The following is a 16,179-nucleotide window of genomic DNA, read 5'->3' as shown; positions in this document are numbered from 1 at the left end:
AGAGAGAAAAAGACTTAACACACAGGTAAGACTTGTTACCCCGGGAAAGCTTCGATTTTAATCATCTGAGTAATGCCATTTGACACAGTGGCAGTTCTGGCAGTGAACAGTCAAGCTGGAGCCTAAATCTTTGGCAGGATGGGGAAGCCACCGCAGAATATGTATGCTATTCACTTTCACACACTCTGCAGCTATGCCAGCTGGATGCTGGAACACAGCCAATCTTTAAGTGATATTCCTCAACTACCAAAAAAACCCCGACCATAACCCCTCCCAATTTCAGAATTAAACAACAACCTAAATCCAAACCAATATTTTTCAGGAAATTAAGATATTTAATCAGTCTTCTTTAGAAAATATCTGTGTGTTAGTTCCATCCTCCCTCTTTTTGCAATTTGGTTGGGTTTTTTATTATTATAATTATTATTGTTGTTGTTTGGGGAAGGGGGGGTGTTGCATAGGCACATACTGGCAGATGGAGGAAGAGTAACTGTCTAGTGCTCAATTGCTCTTTGAGACTCAAATCAAATGTATATGGCATTCTCAATTCATCCTAATTAAACACACAGACTAAAGCAGGTAATTACAGATTCATGTGTTGGGGACTTCTTTTTTTTTAATTCATAAAATTGTTCCCATCTTTAAAAACACTTTTTAAAAAAGGTGGAATTACCAACACACAGAAACAGATGTTTCTCATAGTTATATGTCGGGAATTCAGACCCCTTGTCTGGCATCACCTGGTTTTGATTCAGTATTCATTGTTTCAGGTTTGTTCTGCTCAAACTCTGTCCGGTGCTGGAGAGGTAAAACCACCTTTGGAAATGGGCAGCTGTACTGTTCTTGAACAACTTTTCTTTAAAAGGCATTATCTTCACAACGAATAATAACCACGAGTAATTTAGAACACTGTAGATGAACATGTGGACACACAGACATATTTACACACACATCAAAATAACCTGGCATGTTTGTATTAGCCCTTCAAAATGCCAGAATGCCTCATATCCCACTGATGAGAAAAAGTTGCGACATACCTGGATTCTCCTTGTTTTACCACACTAATATTTCTCAAGTCACATCCTACTTGTGAAAATTTCCTTCTGTCAGTTTGATGCTTGCACTGTGATCTGCGAGCATATTTAATTCCGTGCTTGCACAGAATTTGTACCTACTAACATGCCTCCTGACCTCCCAGCTATTTCCTTCTGGCCAAACTGCCAGCCCTGAGTTCGGTCCCTATTTCCGCCCATTTCAAAGCAGATATACAGGTACAAAACCTCTCCACGCAGACTTTTCTGAAAAGCCACTTTTTTTCCACATGGAAAAATGCTGAAAGTCAACCAGCAGCTGCTGGAATCCTTCCCTTCTGGAGATCCAATGGCAACCCTGAAGCGCATGCTTTCATTGTGCTGCAATTATTGTGAGGATGTCAAACTACTTCTATTCAGTTATCTATTTAGTTAATATAGGCCAACTTCTGGGGAATCATCCCTTTGCTTCCTCTCCTGAGTAAGGCCTATCTGCACAGACAGAACTGTCTCCCAGATGTGACTAGAGCCGCTGGACGACATTTCACTATCTTACCACAAGATCCATACTGAGGTCAGAAAACAGTCATTCAATTTCAAACAGTGTTAGTTCAACTCTTATTAAAACAGTCATTGGTTAACGATCAGCCTGTACAGAACATGAAAAGTGATACATAATTGCAAGATTTTAACGAAGTGACAACGCTGTAAGCTGCCCCCGTACATGATTACTTAATGTGTCCTACATCATCTGGTATGTGATTTTGTCCATTGGACATATTATTTCTAATTTAACAGGTCATTACAGCTTTAGTGGAATTGTTCATGGGAATAAAAGTACATAAAATGCAAGAATTTTAAAATATTTTTAGAGCTCACATTTATGCAACAAAACTTAATTTGATTTAAAAATTACTAGTGCAAATTATCATAAACAAGCACACATGCCACTTGCACTGCTGCTGGATTTAACAGGCAGAACTCCCTGTCCTACGAGTCCTCACCGCTGTGGCCATTCATCACTCTTCCCTGTGTGTGAGTAGTGAAAAACAGCAGCAAAGATCAGGCCCGGGCACAGCAAGCTTTGGCAAGAGATGTTTTCTGTTCACACTGATGGCTGATAGGTCAGTCCAGAGCCGAAATTCTACCAAATAAAAGCCAGGGTCAAGATGGCAGTTAATGGTCTGGGCTCTGCTACATGCATCACGTATCTCCAGCTGATCCAGATGTCAAGGACAGAACTCAATATCAGGTTGAGCATGGTGAAAGTATCTTCCATCCTGGCAAGCTCTAGCAAATGCCAGCAAAAGGGGGGACCCTGTCTGACCTGTGTAGACAGCATTTCAGATATCAGAGGATGACCAATGTCATGCTGGTGAGAAAGCGGCAATCATCATACAAGGGAATATGAGCAGGACTACAGACTCTCCACCTTGCACTGGCAAGGCTCTGCCTGGAGTACTGTCCAGGTTGGGGTGCTACACTTCAAATACAGCAAATAAGACAAACAAGGCTTGGAAAAAACCCAGAGGAAGGCAGCCAGAATAATCTGAGGTCAGATAAAGACAAGCTATGAGAAGAGCCTGAGCAAGCTGAGAGTGTTAAACCTGAGGATGGAGGGTAGTCTGAGAAGTTGCAGTAGCAGCCAAACACCTTGGAAGCTACTGCGGTGACACAAGCAAAGACCATGTCTGCATGGATGAACAGGGGAAGTAACTAGATCAACAATCTGCCAGAGAAAAAACAGAAGGAGATGTTTTGATAAATCTAAGAACAGGCAGAAATTGCCTGGAGTGACTGGGGAGTCTCCATCACTAAAGCTTGGGGAAAGCACACATCTTAAAGGAATGATACATCTAGAGATGATCTTGCACTGGGAAAGGGAGTAGCAGATCTCTCAAAACCTCTCCTGGTCTACCTTCTGTCTTTAGGCAGTGACCTACTACACTGCACTTCAAGCTTGTGCTTAAGAGAATTCCAGATGTAGCTAAAACTATGAGGAGGACTGGATTACAGTTTAACTCTGCACTGATTTTCCTGTGAAACAGTGAGGTTATACAAAAGGCCAGATTCTCAGACTACATAATTCAATTTAACTTCACTACCTTGAAAATGGATTAATTCAATGAAATTGGGCTAAATTACACCAGATGGGAATCTCACTCCGAATCTATGCCACCGATCATATTTCATCCTCCTCTTTCAACTGACAAGGAATATCAGTCTTAGGTCAGAGCCTTATCTTAGGTCAGACTTAATTCTCATGCACTTAAGCTTCCATCTTCAAACAACAGAACTCAGAAACTTCTGTTTGACATCGTCAAAATTCTTAAAAACAAATGGTCTCCATTTCTGTGGTCTCCAGTACCAGGACACAGACTTGCCAATAATTTTGACTGTCCCGTCTCTTTCATCTTTGATATATTTAACCACAACTGAGTATTTGCTTTCCTCTGACATCTCCAGCTGAGACTTGGTGTAGAGCTGGCTTAAAGAAGAAGAAAAACCCAAATGGACAGTGACATGTCAATGAGATGATGAACTCTGAAATGCTGTGCCAAACACTGCTCTGTCATCTTTGACAAGTTCTGGATTTCCCCAGTTTATCAGGAAAGGAAGCATGGCTGGGTACTAAGAAATCAGATTTCGCCTTATTCTGCAGTTTCTCATGGCATTCAAAACTCTACCACTGCTTACCACAAGAAAAAGACTTCTAGAAATCACAGAAACCACAGTGGCCTAAATGAAGACCGTTTGAGCCATTGAACACCAGTACTAAAACCTGGTGAAATTGTTTATGAAAATTCTATCCATGTCCTGTCAGAAAGGAAAAGACATCTGTACTTTGGAAATTCCCACGCTCAGTCAAAATGCAGTACAAAGATATTCCATGCTTTAGATGTTTCTAGTAATATTGCACCTATCACTGAACACTCCAGGCTTGCCCAAGCTACTGTTTATTGTATGAAGTACGTCTATGTTCACACAAGTCTGCATGAGAGAAGCTAAATCCTGAGAGCAGCAGTGGGGAGAAACATACGGAAGAGAGATGCAAGCTGGCTAGCCAGGCTTAGCTGAGGAGTCTGGGGCAGTGCCAATGTTCACATCACATCTGGGCTGATCCTGTGCAGAACACATGGCTCTGGCGCCTCTGTACCACCCACCACTGCAGGGGATGATGTGCTACTTTCTAAAGAGATGCCCAGCCAAAAAAAATTAAACATTAGCTGACATATGTATTAAATTTAATACCAGTCTAAAAAACTCGGCTTGCCTGAATCACAGCATCTGATGCTCAGAGTCAGGTTTGCTGGCACAGTCCTGGTCTCAAGGGATTGGTCAGCAGAGATTGAAGCCAGCTGTCTTCAGAATGTCAGGTAATTGTGATTTTCACATACAACATAAACTGCTGCGATATAAACAAGCCCTAACATTACACATCTCTTAAAAGCAGAGTTGGACCGGTTACATACTTGTTTTATCTGAGCAGATGTCAGCATCTGCTTTAAGTAGAGAGAACCGAAACATTTGTGTTCCTTCCCTGTCCCCAGCCCCCACCCTACTCAAAAGTGAGGAAGAACACTGGGTGTCGAATTTTTCAGTGGCATTTTATACCAGAGCAGAAAGACAGATGTTTTGATGATTCCCCCCACCCCACCTCAATCTGGGCAGCCAGTCTTTCTGCTAAGCTGTTCACCCTAACTATTAAAATTGATTTGCACAACAGTATGCTGCAGCCAAAGCAAGCACAGCAGTCCTTAAAGAGTAGACTGCTCACACATGTTTCTGTACTTAGCCAAGTCAACTACTGATGGATGGGTCATCTTTTGTCAAGCAATTGTAAGGAACTGGTAAAGAAATAATTTGTGGCTCAGGAACAGCCATGCTGGCAGGTAGGACTTCTGTCCTCTTGCTTTACAACAGCCACATGCTCCATTCACTGACATTCAACAAATCTCTCATTAGAATAACAGAAATAGAAAATAATGAGCATGTCCTGGTCAGTCGCAAGGGCTTATGCAGAAACATGTTTTGGAAGCAAATGTACAGACACGGAAGCAGTGGCACTGTGAATTAAAACATACTGAACAATTCAAACATAAGCAAAGAACAATTGTTCAACAAGGAACCATGTCAGGGTCATAAATTAAAGCTAAACTATGTAATGTGCTGATTCTAGAAATATCCACTTCTGAAAACTCAAGATGCTTCCACATATCATGTCCTATGCCCCCTTTACTTTGCTCTCATCAGTTCAACATGTCCAGCTTCACTGTTTCTTTGCAGCCAGTCTTACAGTCAGGGATGCTACTTTTTCTGGGTAAAAAACAAAGAAAAACAAAACACAAAAAAACCCCAACCAAAACCAGAAAAAACCCCACCAAAAAACCCAAGAACATCAACAAAAAAAATCAACTGCCCGATGTACTTCTTGTGAGACCTCTGAAAGGTCTTGGATGAGGAGACTATGTGTTATCTTAAAATTATAATAAATTACAAAAATCTCAAGTCTTAGTACTGGTTGTCACTTGGAGCCCTAGAGAAGGCTGCAATAGAAACAGTGCCACAAAGTCCTCTACACCAGAGCAGCTCCACGAAGCCTCAGCTAGGTCCAGGGTGCATTTTACTGAATAACAAATGAAGAGCTGTAAGGGAGAAACCTTTTCAATAGACAGGGAGTGGCCACATCAGATGAAAATTGTATCTGATACATTAGAAATCTGGTGCCAAATTCCCATCTCCATTCATAGTTCCACAGCCAACAGAACAAATTACACCCATGAGAGAAATAGTCTCTGTCGGGAGCTGCGTGATTATATAGCAGCCTATACTAAGCTCTCTTGCAGGCTTTGGCGTAACATCCTGCCAAGGATAAGAAAGGAGGAGTGATGCTCAGCCTTCCTCTAGACCTATAAGGCTGCAGAAGCTGCTCTTCGGCTTTCTCCTATTTGGAACCGTTCTAGCCCTGGAAATATCACTCCCGTGCCTTTAGCACACAGGGATCCGTGGCGCTGGAGGCATATGGCTGAGAATTCTGAACAGAGAGAAGTTACAGAGACTTGTAAGAGACACATGAAGAGACCATCTCTCACAGAGAGATCAAGAGGTAATGAACACCAAAGGAAACATGAAGTTTTCTTCCTCAAGCCTGACAAGCACAAAGTCTCACCTCCAAAGAAACCCTGTTCGAACGCAGGCAAGCTGATCTCCTGTGCTCCAAGATGAAGGAAAAGTTTGGTCTGTTTTTACAGGAGTTATTAAAAAAAACCAAACCAAAACAAAATGAAACAGCCTGAGTAAACTAGTAATCATGGGAAGCACTGTCCTAAGTGGTTGGAGTTTGGTATAACTGGAAGCCAAAAAGAGACTAATTATACAAACTTAGTAGACACATCTGATTATCAAATATGTATCACTGTCAACTCCCTTCACAATTAACCAAGCACCTGGGTAAACACAAACTGACCAAACTTGAATTCTCTCTGCAGTTTTACTAAAACCTGCATTTTTTCACCTCACCAGAGCCACCCTGATGTGCGACTCACAACCACAGGGGTGAAAGCTGCAGCCCCCAGTCACCAGGCTTCAGTGTAAATCGGTCCTAAGTATGTAGTTTGGTCTACATCCAGGAGGCTTGTATCCTCCCTGAGGATGCACAACCCTGAAAACATCTGTAACCCTATGAGCCACATTTCATTAGAACACAATTAAAAGAATATTTGCTTGCTAAAAAAAAAAAAAAAATCTTGTTTCCAAGAACTGAACAACCTCATAAGCACTTCTTCTGGAGACAAAGTAAAGATGGCTGTTGTTACACTGCTTTTTACAGGGCTACAACTACTCAGGAGAGAATTACAGCTCACAAACTCTCTACGCACTCCTTTGGATGCACACTTGCCTGTGGAAGAATGAGTTGTATGCATTGGCACGTAAGTACTTCCTCTGTCCTGCCCACACTCTATCAGTTCACTAAACAGATTTAATTTGCAGTTTCCTCCAAAGGCATTTACCTTTGGAATTTTGGTTTTAACAATCGGAGTCTCTTTTATACATACAAAATGACAGCTCTTTAATGATGCAAAGTCAGACAGATGCCCTTTCTGTGAACACAGTGCAGGAAAAATGTCCTTGAGTATCTCTGATACAAAATGCCAATAAATTGAATTTATGTCTCGTTTAATCTACAATGGAACAGTTAGTACTTAAAGGGTACATACACTTCCCCTAGACCCTTTCTTCCTGAGAAACTTTCAGATGCTGAAAATCAATTCCTTTTGTCTCCTTGTTATTCATCTGCTACACATTAAGGAGAAACTCTGGGCATTCAGTGATCCCACAATGGTCTTTCATCTCCAGAGAAGACTGGTATGAATTAAAATCTTACGCTCCCTCAAATTATGGATGCATACTGCAGCATGCCCCTGACTTATCTGCTCGTGACTTTTGCCAGTTTTCTCAGCATGCTGCAGCTAGCTCATCTGCATCTTTCAACTGAAGTGACTCTTCTCCCAACGCTGCCCACCCAGCCCATGAGAAGTGCTTTTACCATCATGTACGCAAACATACATACCTGGACAACAGGTACCACCACGTACCCTCTCTTTCCAACTCCCTGACATTTAGAATTTGTATTAAAGTGGGTTTACTACAGCCAAGATATGAGACCAAGAACAATAAATACTTCATGAAAGTAATGTTCTTTCATTTCAGTGGTCTTGAGAGATGAAGTTTATACACAAATAACTTTTAACTGACATAATTCCTTTGTTGTGTCTGTTTTTTAAGGGTGGTTTTAACTGAGGATACTGTTTTTCTGTAATGGATATAAAAATTAATTGCTATCTAGACTGCTGCAGCACTGGTCAAACACACACTTCTCACAGTTGCAGCTGCCTGCCAGTCGTGCTGCTGGTCGTCTCGTACCGCAGCCGTTCAAGGCTTCAACTCTTGGGTCTGAAAGTAAATCAGAGCTTAACATTCTTTTTCTTGGTTTAGTCTTTGTGGCTCTTCTCATGTGTTTTTCTTCTCTACAAGTGCTGTTTGCCCAGTCCTCAACTCTCAAATAGTCCCTGCAGTCAAAGCAACGCATTCAAAATAAGGAAACACTCACGAATCTATATTCACTTTCTGTCCTACAGGAGCCATTGTCTTCTGTTAATCACTTCTACATCCAACATTTTCCCTGGACAATCTTTTAGTCACTGAGCTTGACAAACTCTTAAATGAATTTTTGCTTTGTTCAAATTAGGTTTCAGTGTGAAATATTGTCCAGCAAGCAATCTTGTTATCGAGTCAATGTGGTCATTTGGAGAGTATTAAACTAAAGCTACTGTAAAGCTACACTAGAACAGAAATGTGTGCACTATACGTAACCCTGACCAGCAGTTACTGGGTGAGACTTCAGCTGACATTCACTAGTTCACTATTTGGGGTCAGATTACAACATAGCCAAGAAAATCTGGAGCTCAGCATGAGCCTGAAATACGTGCCCAAAGCTACTGTACAAACAGTTAAATTTGGGCACTGAACTCCAATGTCCCAGGAATGGCCTGTCCCAGGTAGATTAAAGGTAGCCCAGGTACATCGATGGTTTTCAGGCACAGGTGCTGCCTGCCCAGCAAAGACTTTACCTCGCTTGAATCCTCCTGCTGATTGATAACAGCTAGTGCATCCTCTGCAGCCTGGCGCTTGGCTTCGGCAACAGTGCGCTCCATCTTAGCTCTCTCGGAAGTGATCATGTCGTGAGCTTTCCGCTCCGCCTCTGACACCGCCTTCTGCAACTCGGCCATCGCCTGACGCTTTACTTCGTTGACAGCTTCCTCTAAAAAGGGCGAAGAAATCATTGTCAGCACAGGATGCTTGGCACTGGACTAAGTAGGAATGATGCATGAAATGCAGCAGATATTGGATTCACTTTCAGAAGGACACCAAGGAACCTGGTTCCTCAAGACCCGCCACATGCTTCTTTACTTCCCCACCACCAGAAGTTCTCACAAGTCTCTAGCACTTGTGATTCATGTTATTTTGATTCACCGTCATACTTCTTCAAATACAAACATTTCAGGTCTCTGGCACATTATTTTTGCAATCTTTTTCAAAATTTTACTCGGAAAATTGGATTTGCAGCATACCATTCTTTGGCAAGAATCACTATTTAAGACATTACAGACCTAAAACTATATGTTTCAGCTCTGAAAGTTAAGACAGGATTTATAGCCATTAACATTTTTTTCCCCAGTATGTTAATGAATACATACGTAATGTTAAGAAACCCTTAAGAGTTTATTTTTAAAAAAAACCAACATTGGTCTAATATCTTTTTCCTGGACAGATAATTTTCGGAGTCAAAATGCTAATTTGTTTATGAAAATTCCTTTGACCTCTTGATCTTTCCTTCAGCCCAATGTTTACACTGAGAAGACTCAACTTCCTGGCTCACCCCAGCCAGCAAGACCTTCCCTGTTCAAGCAGCACTGAGCAGGGCAGCACCGCTTCACGCCGTTCGAACCTTCATGCGCCTTGTGAAATAACTAGGTCAGTGTGAGCTGTTAGTTCCTTAAATACCAGTGTCGTATCTTTTACTCCAGAAAACGTGGATTGTCACAAATTAGTTATTTGGGTTTTGATGCAGGAAGAGCGCAAAGATTTTACTAATGAACAGTCTTTTAATTGACAACTAAAACAAGTAATTTTTTTTTTAATTAACTGCTCTAATTAACAAGGAAACCATCCTCCCCCTGAATTAGTTTATCTAATTTTCATCTTTATTCAAAGCAAAATGACAATGATTAATTGAAAATTTAATAAGCAGTAATTATTAACTTGGCAAACCTAGTACCAATTAACACTCTATTAAAACTAATTATGACATGTTTCATTCAAGTGTTTGCACTTAATTGTTTCATCCACTTAAAAACCACCTTAATTAAATGTTCTGTTTAATTAAAAACACAGATTTCTAATAAAAAAAATGTTTTACTGTAGATTAAAATCTACATATTACAACTGTATTACGGGTTTGGTTTAGTCCCTGCATTCAGCCCATGCATAGATCACCAAGCCAATAATTCTATCCTGTTTTTGTCTCAGAGCTCGGTGTCATTATTTGAAAAAATAACGACTGCTTGAAGTCTCCATTTTGAGTTATTAAGCAAATTCCAGTAAAGGCTTAACTCTAAGCCATGTGCTGAATAAAACTGAGTAAAGTGAAGTGAAAGAGGAGTTCTATTATTCTGTGTGTCCCTGCGTGCGTGGGTGCTGCATGTCTGCGGGAGATGTTTCAACTGAAGTTTTCAAGGGAGGGGAATTTAGAGATAAAACTTATGCCTTTATTTTTATGAGGCTGAAAATATGCCCTTATATTACCCTACCATAAATGTTGTTTAGGGGAAAGCCTCGGGAGAGGAAAAAATCATACCCTTCAACCATACAGCCAAGGCTTAATTTACTTTGAATATTCAAGGTGAATTAAAATTCTATCTAAGTGGCAATACAGGACAATAATTTTTGCTTACGATCAAAGCTGCAGCTCGACTAATTGTATATGCAAATCAGGCAATTTATATTTAAATTATGCATTCCTATTCTAGTCCCACAGGCACACACAGATCAGCAAAGGGAATTGGTAGGACATTTGCAAGGTGCTTGAATATTTATTACCAACTGCAAACATTCACTGATCGTGAGAAAAGAAATATACACAGGCAAACATACAGATGCAATTTTATTACCATTTTCATAAAAATGAGGCAGCTTAAATACAGACGTTTTGTGTCTATGAACTGCCGTTATTAACAAAGTGGATTTCTTTGCTGATATTTGCTATAAATATAAATTATATTTGCATGTCATGATGCACTTTCATTACATCATATAAATTTAATCTTACATTGAGGTGTTTTCAGTGGTTAGAAATGCCAGCTTGAACTCTTCTAAAACAAAAGCTGAACATCACAACGTTTTACAGAAACTTCTAATCTTACAGGTTTTTATCCTACTAAATCTACTTCTTTTCCGTCCTAATTTAAAAATTGAACCTTATATTCTAAATTTTATATTTCATGACTGTGTTTGCAAAGCTCCTGAGAGGGTGAAGGTGCTGAATGTGCTAATGGGATTGTATGTGAAAAATTATGTGATTCTTTTTAGCTGGTGTAAACTACAGATGGGATTATGGAATGTGGAAGTATATTCCCACTACCTTTCACAACAGAATTTGTCTAGTCATATATTAAGTGCATCACCATTTTTTCAATACTGTATGAACCAATGAACAGCCAAATCAATTAGACAAAATTTCCTACCAAAGATTTTCTGCGCATCTTCTTAAAATAAATGTTTCCACTACCTACAGATATTTTCTAGACATAGAATGACAGCTTTACAGCTTCAGATAACAATAAAACTTTGTGCAGGAAAAGCTGTAAGTGACACTGAAGGACTTGCTTTGACAATGCTGAGTTATGACAATAAGGAATGATATCAGCACTCTTCCTTTATTTGCTTTTCCAGAGAAAGTAAGAGTGTTTAGGTTCCAATATCAGACAACGTGGATCCGTAAATGTTAAAACCCAAATATCTAAGATGCATGTATCTGCATCATCCATTTTTTCACTAATGTTAAATATACTCGGCATAAATTCACTCTGCCCATTTAGGAATGCAATGGAAACGTTCCTTCCTGAATAGTGCTAACTCATGATAGAAGTTCCAGGGAGCAAAAAGCCTGTCTAGAATAGGTGTTACTCAGCGTGATCAGAGGTCCTTGGAGCTGACTCAGGAGTGGTATTCAGCTCATCATTCACTCCTATACAACCCAACAGGATGATTCAACAACCAGCTCCTGGTCACCTCCCTCATATATCATGGGCAGAGTCAGTTCACATGATGAAAAAAAGGAAAGGTGGTGAGCAGGGTGTCCTGTTCCACCATGCCATTTTTCACCCCCTCACCCTCAGGCTGACCCTGGCAAAGAAGGTAATTGGGAGCTGGTAACATGAGTGATTTTGGCTTCCTACTCAAATATGCAAAATTTCTTTCTCAGGACTCTTCTGGAGAACATGCAGGGTCTTTACTGGCTTTTGTATGACAAAGTACAGTCATCCCACATCTGTTCAGTTAGCCCAGAGCTTGACTCCATTAAGTCAGTCAAGTAACTGGTAACTCACTAGTCCAGAACTGCCAAGGCCTTGCACTATGTGATAGGAGATGGCTGGAAGACAGTTCCCTCATAGCACAGAAAGAAGCTAAAGCAGCAGCCCGCAATAGGCCTGGGTTTCCCTCAGTATTTAATACAGATAAATAGGTCTTTCCAGAGAGCAAGTCAGCCAACCTATGATCTGACTGACCCTCTTCACATGCCTGCCTCTCTTCATTACTGAGGGACACCAAGAATTGGGCTTGGACTCTTCATCTACATACTCATAATTCAATGAGAGGAATGAGGATACTGATAATTTTCCACTGATGTATGAAACTCAGTTGCGTTCATGTGGCTTTAATTCACAAGGTGCTGCATACTACGTGCTTGTTCCAACAATCACAACAGCACATGCTTAACTTGTTATATTTAAAGCACTGCACTGGAGTCTACCAGTCTCCAAAAGTTTAAAGCAAATCCCTTTTTCACATGCTTTTGAGGTTGCTAATTAACTGGTTTTATAACAAATTCTTTCAGTCAATTCATTCAGCATCCCAATCAGGCTATCATACTTGATTCAACTGTCTACACATTGGTCTTTATGGACATTGAGATACCAAGATATCCATACTGAGCCAGCAGAAATGACTTGTGAGAGATTTGCAGCCTCTTGACTGGCAGTTGCAGCCCAGTCAGGAAATTAGAGAGCATCTCAAATGGCACTAGAGACCTATTCTTGGAGCTGAATTACACCTTTACTGCCTTGAATGGCTTATGAAATCGTGGAGACCTCCAACTTCAGTGTGCCTTCCTGAAAACAAAGTCCCATGATTTATGAAAAGCAGTATGGTTTCTGATGTTTTACTAGCATTAGTAACAGATACAGGTATACATCTTGTCAGAAGTCAAGACTTTTTTCATCCTCCAGTTCATAAGTATGCTCAGGTAATGCAAGGAATCTGATTTAAACCCACAGCAGCATGAAAATAAAGACTAGAAATGGGACCAAATTCCCAAGATAACAGGTCACGCCTGCCTTATAGCACCATTTGTGGATACACACAATGTGAATGCACATCCAGTTTTCATATGGCAAAATAAACTATAAAAATAGTTCTGGGTACTGAGTTACATAGGCTACACTTTGCTTGGGCAAAAGAAAAACATGTAATTGTTTTGTTGTTTTTTTTTTCCTAGAAATCACAACAGTTCCAGAAATATTAATTAAACTATTGACAAATACAGACTTTACACGATAAATTCACATAACACAAACAACACAACTTCTTGTCTCATGCAACAATATGCCAGCATAACATTTTTACACATATGTTCTGCATCTAGTTTAAAATACACCAAAAAGCAGCAAGCAGTTACAGGACCTTTGCTCAGAAAGCATCAAAACTGCTGTGTATTTGCCATTTAATCATTAACTTCTGCTCAGACAGCTGCAGGAGACTTCATGGTTATACAGGTGTTCAAAAGAGGGGCATGTGTATGAGTGTCTATATAGAAACTCAAGAGCTACCTCCTGGCCCCTCTGAAAGCAAGGAAGCTCTGAAATCAATGTCAGAAGAGCAAAGGCTCCAACACTGCCATAGGATCCTTGCCAGGAAGCTCCTGTGCTCAGGCAGAGTATTAAAGTCTCAAATAAAACTCTGCACAACCACAACATCTGCCCGTGGTGCTTTTCACACCCAGGGAAGAAGCTGTCAATGACCGTGCAACTACCCAGAGCAGCTGCAGAGATGTGATCTTGCTTACTTCATTGAAAACTTTGCAGGTTTATGAGCACAGATTTCACTGGGGGGCTGACAGGAACAAAATCTTTTTAAAATTAGGAGTGGTTACCTTGCATAGATTAATGCTTTTCTTTAACAGGTATAGTTAGGGGTTTTTTCCCCCCTCCTTTGGGAATTCTGACCTTAAGTAGGTAAGAACCTTGAGGCTTAGGAAAAAACCCACCAACTTTTTTTTTCAAATTGCTAACAGACTGAAACTTCACCCTACTGAGTTTAAGCCTGAAACCACTCTAACCCCTGAAAATAGGGGTCCTTAATGGAAGTAATGATATCCCCCTAACTGCAGCAGCAGATGCTTCTATTATAAAGATTATTTCATGTCCTGATCAGTTCCAGTTTAAGATTATCAAACACTATTTCTTCTTGTTACTAGTAAGCCCCTGGTTTTTTTTTTTCCTTTTTTTTTTTTTTTCATTCCTCACATCAGTGCATTAACAACTGCACACAGCTGCCAGAAGACTAAGCTGGTGTTTTTAAACAGTTCTTACCAGCTTTCTTCCAGATCTCCTCTGGCACGTATCCAGACGCAGGCCTGTGAAGGAATTCCCGATGCGATTCTGCAGGAGGAGGGGGTGAAGAGGGAGGAAAAAAAAAAGAAAAAAGAGCATGTAAGCAATGCTTGCTTGTTGAGAGCAAGGCTGAGAGAAATACCTATTCCCTTTACTTATCGCTCCAAGAAAAAGAAGAAGAAAAAAGGTTTTCTTTACTCAAAATAAAAGAGATGCTGTGGCCATAGCTCATGAATGTCATATCAACCAGATCAATGCTTAGAACTCAAATGTCTCATCTTAAGCCAGACTGACACTAGTTCACTTTATTTTTTTATTTTACGGAGTTACAAGTCAACTCTATGATAGTTTCCATGCTTTTAAGGCTGGCTTTGTGGGACCAGCTGAGGCAGTAATGTGCTTCACCCTTTTCATCATTATGTTTATGAAAGGGGGCAACAGCCCACATTTCGCACTTGTGCTCTGTGAAAACAGAATGGCTACTGATGAGTGGAGATAAAAGCCAAGATGTCATTGCAGTGATCAAATAAACTGTCCACAGAAAAAGAAGGGGGTGTTTCTTTATGTTCAGAGCTACGCTTTCCTGTATCTGAGCCCATGTTGGCAACTGTAGCTGCACGACTTTGAAAAACAGAACCTTTAACTTTAGGTTAAACCCCTAAATACATATGCTGCCAAACAACCTCACTGGAGCTGAAGCTCGTAATTCACCCATATATTTCAATCACATTTTGACAGCTCTTCCCCCTCTCCCCTGTGCTTTTTTTTAAAGGGTTTAACCTCTGGGCCTCTGCCTAAGAGCTCTGAGATCAGCGAGATCCCTTCCACACGGACTTCAAAGACACAAGATCAGAAAATACAGAAACAAAATTCACTTTGGCCTGATAATTTAGCCTACAGACTCTCAGCAGATGAAAAGCTGCTCTTTTCAAATACAATTTAAAAACTGATTAACTATTTTTCAAAGTAATAGAGGAGGAAAAAATTTAAATTTTTTTAAGGCAAGTTCATTGCCATGACTATTGCCTGTGTGGCCAAATCAAAATAAAATAATTTGATTTATTACATTAGAGAGAAAGCTTGCATCTTTTTAGAGATGTTGCTAGAAATTAAACATCATGTTTGATGTATGCGTTTGAAACATTAAAAGAATACTCTTTGAAATCTTTTACTAAATACATTCAGTTTTGATTCTTTAATTTATTATTTGCTAGCTTGAACAAAAAGTAATATTTGTAAGGAAAAAAATCGAATCATTGGGTTTTGCAAATTCTTTTTTTACACCAGTATACATACACGTGCAGCTCCGTTTATATACAGTAGGACACAGAAACTTAAGTACATTTAAAAGATGATGTTAAAGACTGCAGACAGTTAACAGAGGTGGAAATGACTGGGGCCATTTCAGCTATGCAGAAGCAGGGAATCCCAGTCCCTGCACACTGTTCCACAGATGCAGTTTGTAGCACATGAATCTGCAGACACTGACAGGGTGGACTGAATCTTCCCATCTGACAGGCAGCTGAGTGGATTTCCCCAGCTCTTCTGTTTGTCACTAACGTATGGGATGAAAATAAACTGGATTTTTGCAGGCAGAATTTCACACCTCTCAAGCATAAAATGATGGGGGGAGCATACGTAAATGTGTGTGCAAGATTCTGCAGAGCAGCTAGCTATTTCCAGGGGTTTCATCGACA

General features: G+C 40.2%; 1 protein-coding gene across 2 annotated transcripts in view; it reads right to left on the bottom strand.

Annotated features, from left to right (window-relative positions):
- The window catches only part of RUNX1T1 (RUNX1 partner transcriptional co-repressor 1), a 113,898-nt gene that overhangs the window by 2,724 nt on the left and 94,995 nt on the right, over positions 1–16,179 (bottom strand). For both annotated transcript variants that reach the window (XM_084260384.1, XM_084260385.1), the window contains 2 exons: positions 14,462–14,530; positions 8,663–8,853 (listed from right to left, as the gene is read on the bottom strand). In XM_084260384.1, the coding sequence (XP_084116510.1) occupies positions 8,663–8,853; positions 14,462–14,530 (260 nt within the window). The remainder of the gene's footprint in view (positions 1–8,662; positions 8,854–14,461; positions 14,531–16,179) is intronic.

The sequence above is a fragment of the Gallinula chloropus genome (assembly GCF_964237585.1).
Source record: "Gallinula chloropus genome assembly, chromosome: 2".
Classification (NCBI taxonomy): domain Eukaryota; kingdom Metazoa; phylum Chordata; class Aves; order Gruiformes; family Rallidae; genus Gallinula; species Gallinula chloropus.
The sequence above is the reverse complement of the archived record's forward strand: the minus strand, read 5'-3'. Positions and strand labels throughout refer to the sequence as shown.